Source organism: Bipolaris maydis (assembly GCF_028858645.1).
Source record: "Bipolaris maydis strain C4 unplaced genomic scaffold PSV08scaffold_9, whole genome shotgun sequence".
In the NCBI taxonomy this organism is placed as follows: domain Eukaryota; kingdom Fungi; phylum Ascomycota; class Dothideomycetes; order Pleosporales; family Pleosporaceae; genus Bipolaris; species Bipolaris maydis.
In genome coordinates, this window is record NW_027093865.1 from 1,020,608 (window position 1) to 1,033,654 (window position 13,047).

General features: G+C 52.8%; 6 protein-coding genes across 6 annotated transcripts; 3 read left to right on the forward strand and 3 right to left on the reverse strand.

Annotated features, from left to right (window-relative positions):
• The first annotated feature begins 122 nt into the window (after positions 1–122).
• PSV08DRAFT_309072 (6-phosphogluconate dehydrogenase) lies at positions 123–1,222 on the forward strand. The gene has a single exon (XM_014228415.1). The coding sequence runs from the start codon at positions 168–170 to the stop codon at positions 1,179–1,181; it is 1,014 nt and encodes a 337-aa protein (XP_014083890.1). The 5' UTR covers positions 123–167; the 3' UTR covers positions 1,182–1,222.
• PSV08DRAFT_47958 (beta-lactamase/transpeptidase-like protein) lies at positions 1,219–2,574 on the reverse strand. The gene is made up of 2 exons (XM_014228416.2): positions 2,038–2,574; positions 1,219–1,976 (listed from the first exon to the last, which is right to left on the reverse strand). The coding sequence occupies exons 1-2, from the start codon at positions 2,545–2,547 to the stop codon at positions 1,257–1,259; spliced, it is 1,230 nt and encodes a 409-aa protein (XP_014083891.1). The 5' UTR covers positions 2,548–2,574; the 3' UTR covers positions 1,219–1,256.
• Positions 2,575–2,608: 34 nt separating this feature from the next.
• PSV08DRAFT_225588 (phosphatidylinositol-glycan biosynthesis class S protein) lies at positions 2,609–4,843 on the reverse strand (the record flags this gene model as incomplete). Its single annotated transcript, XM_014228417.2, has 2 exons — positions 2,609–4,520; positions 4,577–4,843. The coding sequence occupies 2 exons, from the start codon at positions 4,841–4,843 to the stop codon at positions 3,081–3,083; spliced, it is 1,707 nt and encodes a 568-aa protein (XP_014083892.1). The 3' UTR covers positions 2,609–3,080.
• Positions 4,844–5,866: 1,023 nt separating this feature from the next.
• On the forward strand, positions 5,867–7,143 carry PSV08DRAFT_309100 (class I glutamine amidotransferase-like protein). Its single transcript, XM_014228418.1, has 4 exons — positions 5,867–6,032; positions 6,118–6,209; positions 6,262–6,626; positions 6,676–7,143. The coding sequence occupies exons 1-4, from the start codon at positions 5,891–5,893 to the stop codon at positions 6,989–6,991; spliced, it is 915 nt and encodes a 304-aa protein (XP_014083893.1). The 5' UTR covers positions 5,867–5,890; the 3' UTR covers positions 6,992–7,143.
• A 416-nt stretch (positions 7,144–7,559) lies between these two features.
• PSV08DRAFT_204863 (chromate transporter-domain-containing protein) lies at positions 7,560–9,305 on the forward strand (the record flags this gene model as incomplete). The annotated part of the gene is made up of 2 exons (XM_014228419.1): positions 7,560–7,805; positions 7,932–9,305. The coding sequence occupies 2 exons, from the start codon at positions 7,560–7,562 to the stop codon at positions 9,303–9,305; spliced, it is 1,620 nt and encodes a 539-aa protein (XP_014083894.1).
• Positions 9,306–9,824: 519 nt separating this feature from the next.
• PSV08DRAFT_410578 (WD40-repeat-containing domain protein) lies at positions 9,825–12,810 on the reverse strand (the record flags this gene model as incomplete). The annotated part of the gene is made up of 2 exons (XM_014228420.1): positions 9,825–10,161; positions 11,453–12,810. 2 exons carry the CDS (start codon positions 12,808–12,810, stop codon positions 9,825–9,827), a joined length of 1,695 nt encoding a protein of 564 aa, XP_014083895.1.
• Between the last annotated feature and the right edge of the window lie 237 nt (positions 12,811–13,047).

Here is a 13,047-nt window from a genome sequence, read left to right on the forward strand (position 1 = left end):
TCACAGCCGGTCAAAACAACTTCCTCAACAAGGTCAGGCCCCCCACATCTCACTAGTAACCCCTCTTCGTTAGTAATCGATCCTCTATCAACCCCCACCATGAACCCCACCATCTTCCTCTCACGTATCTTGATTATCTCTCTCTCTTCCAGCACCCCATTATCAACATGGCGACGCCTCACGCCACCATAGCCATCATCTCAATTGGCCAAATGGGGCTCGGTATTGCCTCGCTACTCAAATCACACAACTACGCCATCACCACAAACATCAGTGGACGCAGCTCTGCAACAAAAGACCGAGCCGAGTCAATTGGCATCCAACTAATAGACACAGACGAAGAGCTAGTCGCAAGCGCAGACTACGTACTCAGCATTGTGCCGCCACGCGATGCTATCGCAACGGCCGAGAGAGTGATTGCTGCCCTGGAGAAGCAGCAGCAGCAGCAGCAGCAGCAAAAGAGCACAGAAAAACCTGCATCATCGGAACAGGCAAAACGCATGCTATATTACCTGGATTTGAACGCGATCAGTCCGGATACGGTACGCAAGATAGGCGGCATGTTTGAAGAACGAGTAAAAGAAGAAGTACGCTTTGTTGACGGAGGCATCATCGGCTCACCACCTATTGCTCCTTCAGCTTCGCCAGACTCGTCAAAAGAAGCAAAAGGGTCAGATAGCCCAGGGTCAGACTGGACACGTCCTGGTGTTCCACTTTCGGGTCCTCATGAACTCCCCAGTGCACATCTCGCGTCTGTGTTGAATGTCCAGCATGTCGCCAATACCATTGGCACAGCCAGCGGTTTGAAGTGCTGTTTTGCCGCTTTGACTAAAGGCTTCACTGCTCTCTCTTTGCAGTCTTTTACCACTGCCTCCTCTCTCGGTGTACTGCCTCAGCTGAAAGACTACATGGATCAGTACAACCCCCATGCGCGGCTCAAAGCCGAAAGAGGCATCGTGGGGTGTACACACAAGGCATACCGGTGGGTTGAAGAAATGAGGCAGATAGGCGAGTGTTTTGCGGGAGATGGAGGCTGGCAACAAGCAAGTGTATTCCGCGAAATCGCAGGCCTATTCCAAGAACTCGCCGATGTCGTGGAGAAAAAAGGGAGAGAAGGAATGGAACATGTAGACGGGGTAGTCGGGATCCTAGGCAATGATCTTCAATCTACCAAACAATAGGCTACTCGTTCCAAAATAAAAATAAAACAACAACAATAACCATACTTCGATTTCAACTCTTCGTCAAGAGCTTCTTTATGAAGATGCTAGTCCATCATAAACCCCCTTCTCAGCCATAACCCAAGCCGGAATAACCTTGCCATCTCCATTCGGCAGCACCTGCGCCGCCAGCATGCCCGCAACCCCCTTTTCACGATCAACCCACCAGAAACAATTACACAGTCCCATCCACCACAGGGTGTTCGCCCCACGCCCCGTCTGGCCCGGCGCAATCGTCAAGAACCCACCAAAGCCCCAGCCCTGCGGCGGGTTCCCAGGCTGAGGATAGATTTCCTTACTCGGGTTGAGCAGCAGCGGATTCGCCGGTGCGACTTGTGCGCGGGCGAAATCCGGTTGATCGGGGATCTGGTTTTCGAACAAGAGATCGACGGATTCTTTCTTCAGAATCTGCTTGTTGGTGAGGGGACTGGTGCCGTTGTTGAGGATTGCGGCGAGGATTTTGACGTATTCTTTTGGTTTGGAGAAGAGGCCTGCGCCGCCAGATTGGAGGAAGTCTTTTTGCTTCTCGGGTGGGCATTCGAGGGGGCCGATGTAGAGGTGCGGGTTTTCGTGGAGGGTGCCCGAGGCGTCGCGCTGGTGCATGTGGGCGAGGTTCTTTTGGAGGCTGGGTGAGGGGAACATGGTTGCGCCATCGGCGGAGATGTCGAGGGGAGTGAAGATGTTTTGTTGGAAGTAGTCACCTAGGAGTTGGCCGGTTACTCGCTCTAGGATGATACCGGCCCAGTCAATGTTGACCTGTGCCATGTTTTAGCTGTCATTGTACCTTGTGCACGTCGCTATAATTGCTGATACTTACACCGTATTCAAACATACTACCGGGCTGGTTCAGCAGCTTCGCATTCAGAATGTCGTTCTTGTCTCCATGGCTCCCTTCGATGCCGTCTTGCTTAATTCTAGGGTCGGCAAACCTATATCCGAATCCTGCTGTATGGCTAAGTAGCATACGCATAGTAATATCCTTTTCTCTCTCCACAGCATTGACACCATCAGGATATACTTTCTTGTCTGCAAGTTCAGGTGCAATCTTCTTGACGAATCCGGCGTCGTCTAGAGGTATTTTGCCCTGCTCAACAAGCTGGAGTACCGAAATAACTGTGACGAGCTTTGTGCAGGAAGCAATCCAGAATAGGGTGGTATCAGCATCCATAGGCTGGTCGGAGTCGACTCCGAGGGTACCCGAGGCATGTTCGACCAAAGTCTTGCCCGATTTATCGACAGCGCGGAAGACAAGACCTGGTGAGCCGTCTTTGACAAAGCTGTCCAACGTGGCTTTGATACTCTCTATACTTTGAGGAGTGAGTGACATGGTGACAGAAATCCTTGGTTGAGATGGTGTAAGGTGAATGCAAAGGACCAGAGAGAAACAAGTCAAGACATGTGAATTTATAGGTAAAATCGCTAGTGTAACGAGGGGCAAATGCCGACATTAACGCAAGATGAGATCTACCAAGTCGATTCATTATTGAGTGGCAGTTCTATCAGCCAAGGACGTGGTCATGGTGGAGCCTATACTACCCCGCAGCGGGGATAGTCCCGAGGGTAACCTAGGATGCTTTGCTGTATCTCGAGCACACATATGTATGGTGCTAGTATTGTGTAAGAACATCGTCTTTGGACACTCACCCTACAGCACACTCATTATGTTATATACATGACTTTTGGTCGGTCGTTGAGTGGGTAGTATAGTGATGCGGACAATTGCAAGATGTAAAGTTGGTACAAAGAGTGAAGTCTGATACGGGCCAGGTAACACATCCGGTAAGCCCAAGGCAAAACGGATTCTTGGGCGTCCTTGCTATAGGTCTCAGACTCTACTTGGCACGTATTTTAGCGCTGAGATCAGGCTCGCTTCAATGCGGATCTCAATTCCTTCAGCGCAGCCATGACGAGAGGAACTGTGATAGGGCCTAGCAAAGGTAGATACACGGCGACCTTGTGCTCATCTGGAAAGTACACTTGACCAACCATGGAGCGTTCAAAAAACGCTTTCTCAGCCTCTACCTCTGCAGCCCGGGCGTGTTCTAACGCACTGGGAAACCGGCCATCTCGAAGATAGTCGCAAGCTTGATGCAGATTCGCGATAGTGCGATGTGTAGACTGGGCTACGTTATCAGGAACTGGAATAGATGGAAGCTTCTGATACACCTGAGCCAAGGCGCCCAAGGTAGAGGAAGCAGAGAAGATGAGCGAGGCAGCTCGCACGCGTTCCAGGGTTGATATGCGCAAAGGCAATGATGACGGGCTTTGGGGTAGTCCAAACAGTGAGATGAGCTGATTTGAGAAGGTGTGCATGGCGGGTGCAAGCATTTCTGCAGTAAGCTCGGGTGGCGTATCTGACTTCCCTTCTAGGTTAAGGATATGGACACCTCCCCACTGTGGAATAAGCCAGCTGTTCCCACCATTCTCTTTTACTAGTAGTGGCGATTGTGCATGGTCCGGGACGTAGAGAATAAAATTGACAGTTGGTCCGTCGCCAATGCTGGGGCTTAGAGGCCACTCGGCAGCGTTTACAAATCCACTCAGATCTTCCTTGCGGAGTGTCCACGCCTTTTTTTCTTCGTCAAATTCAGGCTGTCGAATCGAGGGTGTGTAGGTAGCATAAAGCTGGACTTGAGTATCGACAGTGAAGTTGCTAATAGCTGACAATGCTTCCAAGAGGGGGCTCATGTATTTCTCGAGTGCTGTCTCAATATCCCATTTCGAAGGCGCATATGACGGGCTGAAGAGGGAAAAGGTCAAATGGTATGTGGGAGCATACTTGAGAGCGCGAGTGGACTGGCGTTGGAGCTCAGCGGACGTTTCAGGGGAGAGGGCTTTGATCTTGGCAGCATGTGCACCAGAGGAAGTTGAGAGTACGTGAGCCAATTGGGCCTGCTCTTCAGCAAAGATGTTGTGTAGCTCTTGAGCGAGAAAGGTAGCCAGGCTCGAGCCGGTTGAGGATTGTGAAGGGATTTGATTAGGCGAATAATAAACGTCCAGCGTAGGAGAGTAGGGCTGCAGCTGCGAACGGGGCGTGGTGCCGGTTTCGACAGGTATCAGGCGGATGACTAGGACAACGTCCGTGTCGTCGCTAGGAATGCTTGTTCCGTCACTGATTACTACCTGCTGAGAGGCATTGGGCCGTAAGGGCGGATCGGCGAGCATCAAACGGAGATGGTGTGCGGAGAAGTCGTTAATATCGTCGAGAGCATGTTGGGTGGTGCGAATGAGGTGCTGAGCATCGAGTGAGGGAATTGGTGCCTCGACAGCTATGCGCAGAGGGAAAACTGGCTTGCAGACCTGCAATCGTGTCAACTTGGGCCACGGAGATTGGATGCGCGCGACGTAGAGCATACCTTTGCCTCAGCCCAGTCTGTCATCTCCTGCAGTGGCAATTCTGCCCGGTAAATGGCTGTAGTCTTCAGCCATACTGGCAGTCCCAGCAACAAGACGACAGCCCAAAAGGAGACAATTGACCATCGTCGTAGCCACAGGCTTTCCTTTGTCTCTGGCGGAGGCTGCCTCTGCGCCTTGGCAGCCAATTTTGGTGTCTCTGAAGACGAGGACAGTGGCTGCTTTGAAGCGCCCGTCGGCGACGCGTCAGTGTCTGTTGGTGCCGCCATGTTGCGGTTGGGGTTGTCAAGGTCGCATTCTGGACGATGTCGCGCCATGATGCGCGTCCGTGCGCCTCTCTCCACTACGCCAGCCAGCCCACCATGTCATCACCCATCAGCCAGTTGACGTATGCCAGGATGAATCGAGCCACGATGACGACTATTCAATCGTCTTGTACAGGAAGCCATATTCTTTTCTATTCAGGGTGGTATTTCAAAGACTCCACGTCATTGCCTATCTTGTTCTCAAGTATCATGGCCAAGACGCTGCAAAACTCACCCTTTCCGGCCGCCTTGCAAGCCCCTGCACTATATCTGGCACTAGATACGTGCAAGGCCTAGGTCACTATCTAGGAGCCATCAGTGCCCTGCGCCTCTTTCGAGGGTTGGCTACCATGTCATTGTAAAGTCTTAGTAATCTGCTTTCAGTTCAACTTTGCAACCGCCAACGCATAGAGGAGGGAAAGAAAGACGGATGCCAGGTCAGGGTACTATGCTGATGTTCATCTGTATGTCACCAACGCTTTCTGAATAGGATTAGTCTTCGTTCTGTTGCAACTAGACGTCGCGTGGCATGGGTAGCCTGTGAACGGCTGGTCTGTGCGCGATGGTTCGGATGAATGTCCGCGTCCGCAACATGGCCTGCAGGCAATGGCACTGCATCCCCTGGCATTGCCATGCACACCTGTCGTCTTGGGGCTCCGAGATGCCTGCTATTGCCAGAGCGTCGAGGAGACAGGCAGGCCAAGCAGGCACGCGGATAGCCTCTGGGTCTGCCCGAAGGCTCAGTGGTCCGCAACTGGGATCGCCCTGGAGCCCCGCTCGACCATGCCGGTTTGGGCAGTCTCGCGGTCCGTGCGATGCGGGGTTGCATATCTGGGGAAGGGACTCGCCAGACAGTGACGCGGTGCTCACGAGATCGAGGACAGCTACCCCTCTCGGCTGAAAGAGCTTTGCTCGCTCCAGCTGCTGCGTCTCTCCTTCATATAAAACCTTGATGTTCCATCCTTTCATCAACTCAATCCATTCCATCCCTTTCACATCGAATCATTCAAGATGAGTGCAGTTGCAGACAACACCGATGGCCGCGTCGAGCAGGTCAAGGTGTTGTTTGCTCTCTTTGACAAGTACAACACGCTCGACGTGGCCGGCCCCCTTGAAGTGCTGAGCCGTTCCCTCCAGGACCCCAAAGACCCGAGTAAGTCAACCATCTAGATCTCCTACCTGCTTCTCCATGAGCTGGGCTATCGTCGGCCAATTGGTCTCTGGCTGACATGCTGTAGCCAGCAAGGCCTTCGACTGCCAGTTCGTCGGCACCGCAGCGGCCATGACCTCCGTCCAGGGTCTCACCATCAAAGCCGACATGGACTATGAGGTATGTGGCTCCCTGCAGCACCCCCCAAAGCCGTACTGACTCAATGGCCCAGGATGCCAACAACGAGCTCGATGATTTCGATGTCATCATCGTTCCCGGTGGTGAGGGTGTGTTCGAGGTGCTCAAGAATAAATCTGAGCCCCTGAACCTCCTCACCAAGTACGTCGAGCTTCAAGAGAAGAACCCCGTCAAAGAACGCACCATCCTCGCCATCGATGTGGGTGCCCTGCTCCTTGCTCAGCAAGGCATGCTCGAGGGCCTCGCTGCTACAACTCACCCCGACTACTACGTCCGCCTCGAGACCATCTGTCAAGACGCGGCCAGGCGGGACATGTCCATGCGGACCGATGTCATGGAGGAGCGATACGTCGTCAACAACGCTCGCTTCGACCTGGGTGAAAACCCTGAGGAGAACCCGTGAGTCAAACATCCGCTGCTTTGATATGCCACCAGCTGACCCTTGTAGATACATCATCAAGAAGTCTCGCGAGCCTCAGAGCCCTGTTGAAGGCACCAACATGGGTCACGCTCGTCGTAAGTCGATAGCTCGCAAGGGCAGCAATGCTTGGCGTGACTCTCGCCGCCGCGAGTCCATCGCTAGGCGTGCCTCCATGCCCCTTGGCGGTATGCGTGTCATCACCACTGGTGGTGTGACTGCTGGTCTCGATGCCAGCTTGTATTTGGTAGGCTCTCTTGCATCCCACGACTCGGCCCTGGAGGTCGCCCGTGTTATGCAGTATACTTGGGTCAAAGGCGTTACGGTCGATGCGATCGATGTTTGAGCTACGGCGTAACGCAAGAAGCGAAGGCGTTAATATGGGCTGGGTAGTACAGAGATCTAAGAGATCATCTGGAGCATGTCGGGAATCGTAGAGATTGACCACGACGAATCATGTGAGGATTCAACAAGGAATGTAAAGATTAAGAAGTGTCTGAATGCTCTGCTTTGGTGTGATGTTGTTGGGATGGAGCGTTGTTGACGGCAAACGAGCCGACGCGCTTGTACCCATGGCTCCACTCTCGTCCCAGCCCCTCTCTCAATCGCTTCTAGACTTGCACGTGGGAGCGTCTGCATCTGTGGTTCATCGCAGAGACAGGTGAGAGAACCCAAATAGCCAATCATAGCCTCCCAGTGACATGCACCCTCAGCTCGACCGCCAAACTGAGCTCGCGTCTGCACGCTGTTGTGCTGCGCTCATATCTCTCTCCCAGTAAAGCCATGGAGTTTTAGAGCGAATGGCATCATCGCTTGAGGCTTGGCTTGAGCCATGCCAACGACAACAAAGGCCATCTTGTTCAAACACCTTTGATCCTACATTCAATCTCCTATACATGATTTGGTAGTTTTCAATGTCGCTACAGTCCCTCATAGGCTCGCTGAGGCGTTCGCGCCCATCCTCGACGCCGCATGAGCCATCATCAGATGTGCGAGGCAACAACGATACTCTTCCAGACCGCCTTCTTGATGTCTTCTTCAGAATGTGGGATCTGGGGTTCACAGCATTTGGAGGGCCACCTGTACATTTCCAGATTCTGCATCGTCGCTTTGTGGAGGGTAAAGGCATTGCTGGGAGGAAATGGCTCGATGAACAAGCCGTGAGTAACTTTCTTCGTATGATCGTGTTGAATAGGGAAGGATTCAAACGACGCGAGTTGCTTGACGTTGGAAGGGAGACAGAAAGGGGAGAGCCAATCTCAAACTGACCCTGTTGATTGATTCAGTATCAAGAGCTCTTCGCAGTATGTCAAGCTCTTCCCGGTCCTGCCTCGACCAAAATGTGCTTCTGTATCGCTCTCTTACACGCCGGAATGATCCCCGCCATCTTCGCCTTCCTGCTCTGGAGTCTCCCCGGCGCAATCGGAATGTATGCGCTCTCACTCGGCGTACAAAAGATGCCTGAGCGCCTCCCTTCCATTGTATACGCTTTGCTCTCCGGTCTCAACGCTAGTACCGTTGGCATCATTGCTCTGGCTGCCGTGCAACTGGCCGAGAAAGCAATCCAAGATAAATTGACTAGAATACTCGTCATCTTCGGCGCATGCGCAGGACTCTGCTACAATGCATTGTGGTACTTTCCAGTCCTCATCGTCTGCGGCGGTGCAGTGACCGTGATCTGGGATATCTGGCTCATGAGATGGGTGGGCAAGATGAAAGCGCGATACCAAGCCCAACGCCGCCGCGCAAGAAACGAACAAGGCGATGCCGAAGAAGAACTCCAACATGCGGATCTCCAGCCAACACCTCCGGTAGAACTCAGGCGACCCCAAGCCGTCAAGCGGAGACCCCAGGCTGGAAGCTCGACTGTAGACGACGCTACATCCTCGCACGAAAACTTGACCTCACACCCCACCCCCATCCATGAACCCGCAACCCACGCCCCCGAACCACCCCAGTCAGAAATGAAATCCCACACCATCTCCGTCAAATTCGGCGCTGCCCTCATCATAACCTTCACCATGTCCTTCATCACCATCATGGCCCTCCGCGGCACCCTAACCTCCACCTCCCGCCCCTTCGACCTCTTCGCAAACATGTACCTCGCCGGCACCATCATCTTCGGCGGCGGGCCCGTCGTAATCCCCTTGCTACGCTCCTACGTCGTAGACCCAGGCTGGGTCACCCCGCGCAACTTCCTCCTCGGTCTAGCCCTCATCCAAGCGTTTCCAGGCCCCAATTTCAACTTTGCAGTCTACCTAGGCGCTCTTGCCATTGCCTCGGCGCCGTCAGGCTCCACACCGACAATTGTAGGCGCCATGCTGGGGTTTCTCGGCATATTCGCTCCAGGCATCGTGCTGGCCGTGGGGGTGCAGTCGTTTTGGCAGGTGCTCAGGACCAAGCCGTGGGTTGTCAGTTTGCTGCGTGGGATTAATGCGACGGCGGTGGGTTTGGTGTTTACGGCTGTGTATAGGCTGTGGGAGATTGGGTATTTGATGCCGGAGAGTTGGAGGGGAGAGAGTTTGGCGGATGAGCCGTGGTGGGTTGTTGTGGCTGCGTTGGCGTATGCTGAGACGGCGTGGTTTGGCATTCCGCCGGCGATGGCGATTTTGTTTGGGGCCGTGTTGGGGATGGGGTGGTATGGGGCTGTTGGGAGCTAGATTAGTTGTGAGAATGCTGTTATAGTGTCAGAAGATTGGACGTAGAGGCAGTGCAAGAATGTGGGTGTAGTAATATGAATCAATCATAGATAACTGTCCTAATGTACATGTACTCATGAGTAACGCGGCTATAGCGACTCCGTATTCGAGGGGAGTAAGAATACCGTTTCTTCCAGCAATCAGAGCATAAAAAAGATCCGGCAACTCTCTCAACCCAACTAAGCCATTCCAACAAACAAACACAAAAGAAAATTTCCGTCTCCATCTGGCTCAGCGAAGAACCTCAGGTAAATCCCGTCCCATGCTCAACCGAAGCAATCTCCTCTCCCCGCCCCCCCTCCCCCCCCCCCCCCCCCCAAAAAAAATCAACGTTTTTCAAACTCCAAAGTCCCAATCCTTAACGTGTTGTGATTCGCTTGCTACCCCAAACTCCAAAAATCCCACAGGTAAAAAAAAAGACCAAAAAAAACCATCCCACAGTCAAAACCAAAGCAAAGCAAGCAAGGATAAGGCTACAACTCAAGTGTAGTATCCGCCATTTGGTGCCGAAGTCGAAGTGTTGGGGTCGTTAATCTTGCCTCCGCCGTTGTGGATGATTGGCGGCTTGCTGTAGCGCTGGCTCCGCGACGAGGACGAGGTGGTGTTGGCGCCGGATTGTGTGTAGTAGCTCTGGTATGATGATGATGACGAGGAGGTGGAAGGGCGCGAGTATGAGGTGCCCTTTTGCGGGGTGTACGATGTGTACGAGTATGATGATGATGACGAGGACATGGTTGTGGTTGGTGATGTAGTGTTGTTGGTGGCGCTTGGTGAACTCGTGTTGGATATGAAGGGAGTGTGGTATGGTGTGAAGTGTCTTTGTTGTCTGAGTTGTTTGGGGCGTGATATATTTATTTGATGGAGTTGATTGCTTTGAGTCGAGTATGGTAAAAGGTAAAAAAGAGTACACCCTCGACAGACTATTTATTCCAGGCAGACAACCTACCTGAGGCCGCCATTTAGGGCTTCACCCACTCACGTAAATCCTCCTACTAGTCAACTCGCCAATTTTTTTGCTTCTCTACCTACTGCCATCATAGTTGCCTGAATACCTGGCTTGCTTCGGCTCACGTGTGAGTGGATAGTGCGCCCTAGGGAGGACCGATGATTCACACCTGGCGTGGCTATGTCGTTCTTCCCAAGTCCCGACCGCGTCAGAACATGGCAAGAGAAGAAGGGAAATTAGCGACTAAGCTAGGCTACAATTTTACGGTATGCCCAAACGGGAATGAGGAAGAAAAAGAGTTATCGTGTGGACATGCATGCTTGCGCAAGTTCACCAGAAGGAAGCCATGTTCAGTCGTCGACTAGAAACGCGTCACGGCCGGTCACGGTCCAGGCAATGACTTGCATGTATGGCTGCAAGGCACGATAAGCAAGGAGGCCTATGGCAAGGCATCACTGAAAAGGGTGGAAATGCGTAGTTCAGTGACGTCGCCTTTAGTCCTCAGGCTTCAGCCATTCGGATTGGGAATATGGTAAGAGGGAGAAGGTCCGCTGGCGAGCATTTGGGGTCACCGGTGTGCCAAAGAAAGTATGGCGTGGGGGGCTTAGAACACGGATGCCTGGAGGCATCGTTCTTGAAACGATCACCGTAGTGTATCAGGGGAAAGAAGAAAATGAAAAAAAAAGTTTCGGCGGTTTCCGATGATGTTTGAAACAGGGAGATTGAGTGGGTGGGAAAGACGAGGCAGAGAGGGAAAAGGGCGTCAAGGGCGAACCGAAGGCGCAGTCGGCCTTAGCGGGGGTTGCTGCATGCACCCAACCGTCCATACGGGCAAGGCTCACACGCCATTCACGTGGATACGAGTCATCTATTGACTCAAACTACGATAGCACGGGGATTGCGGCTGTGATCGCGCAAGTGCGCATATGTTCGCCTGCGCATAGCCGGCCGGAAAACTGCTGGAGACATGACGCACGACGTCTTTCCACGCAGGACCAAACAATATCTCCCTCATTTGGCGCACTCGAAAAGTGTGCACCGAAGCGCGGGAATTCGCCCTCTGAAATCGGAATTGGCATTGAACACATTGGGTATCGCTATATTATCGCCCTCCTCTTTTTTTTCTGTCGTACATCTCGCACGCATCCAGTCTTAATCATACAATTTCAACGCACCGTTGAGGTCTCCAGCCACAACCTTCGATGTCTCCCTTGGATGCCACTGTACTGCGAGCACCGGCGCATCGCTAGCTGGAATCTTGTGGTACATTTTACACGTCTTCCAATCCCAGAAACAAATGAAACCCCCGCTATCACCAGAGCTGATGAATTGCCCGTCAGGACTGATTGCCACATCGGGTGCATATCCAGCCACGTTGTGCCCTCTGTAGCTCTTCTTCCGATTCTGTCTGAAGCGGTCTGTCGAACTGTACACCGTAATCTGATTGTCTGACGACTGGAAGGCAACGTATTTACCAGACGGGTGGGGTGAGGAGCGGACCATGGAGAACATGTATGGTTCAGCAATGAACTTGATAGGGACAGGGATACCGTATTCCCATGCGCGGAGGGACTTGTCGTCGGATGTCGTGATGAAACGGCGGTTCTCGTCGCAGAAGGTGATTGTGTTGACAGGCCCTAGATGGTGGTCGTATTCTTGCACCATCTCTCCGCTTCTTGTGTCGTACTGCATGATCTTCTTATCACTCATACCGGCCAAGAACTCGTGCGGCATGCTTGGATTGATGCGTACGACGTGCGGTGTCTTTCCAGTTGTAAACTTATTCAGACACTTGCCAGTCTCCGTGTCCCATATCTTCATGTAGCGGTCATAGCTAGCGGACACGAATTGCGTACCGCTAGGGTTGAAATCAACGTCGACAACCGACTTCGTATGCCCGGAATACGTCCGCAGCAGCTCGCGCTGGTGATACACGTCCCATAGCGCGATCTTAGAGTCGGCCGAAGCAGAGAGGAGGAGGTGACCGCTGTCAGGTATGAAGCGGACTTGGGTAATCGACTTGGTGTGGTATTTGTAGGTGTGGATGAGCTTCTTTGGTATGAAGTTCTTTGGTTCGTAGTCGCCAGTGAGCTTGATATCGAGGTCCGTAGGAACGTGCATGTATGTCCGTCCTTGGTAGTCGTATTGCTGGCTGCCAACAAACTCGCTCGTCTCGCCCTCAGCCCCAGTATCCCGGTAGTCTGTGCCTGCAAGCTTCTTGGGCGCGGTTGCAGAGTTGTCAACAATCTCGTCTTCCTCGTACACTATCTCCACCTCCACATCTGACCCAAACTCATCGTCCGAGGCGGCGTCTGGCCTTTGTTCTTCGTATTTTGCCCAGGGTCCTTTGTATGCACCAGCCCCACTCACGATACTTGAGTCGCCCTTAGCCTCGCGCTTTCTTTTCTTGGATCCCTCTCCGCTTTCGATCGAACGTTGACCTTGTCGGAATGTATGATCGCTAATGTATGTTTCCGCCGCAAAACCGGTTGGGACTCTACCAGAGCCTCCCCCAGCCATGATTATGGTATTCTCGGTGGCTTGGTGATCGCGCAGGTTGCGTAGGCGCGGCAGACGGAGAGTGGATGAGACGTGGTCTTGAATGAAGGAAATCTGGAAATCTGGGGAAAGCTGCCTCGTCATAAATTACGGGTGACTAAGCGCGCCAAGGTTTACCCACTTGCACGTGAAAACCACGAGACAACTGTTGTATTGACCACACAGTGGTTCGCTACAGTGCTGCAGTAGTTAAACAAG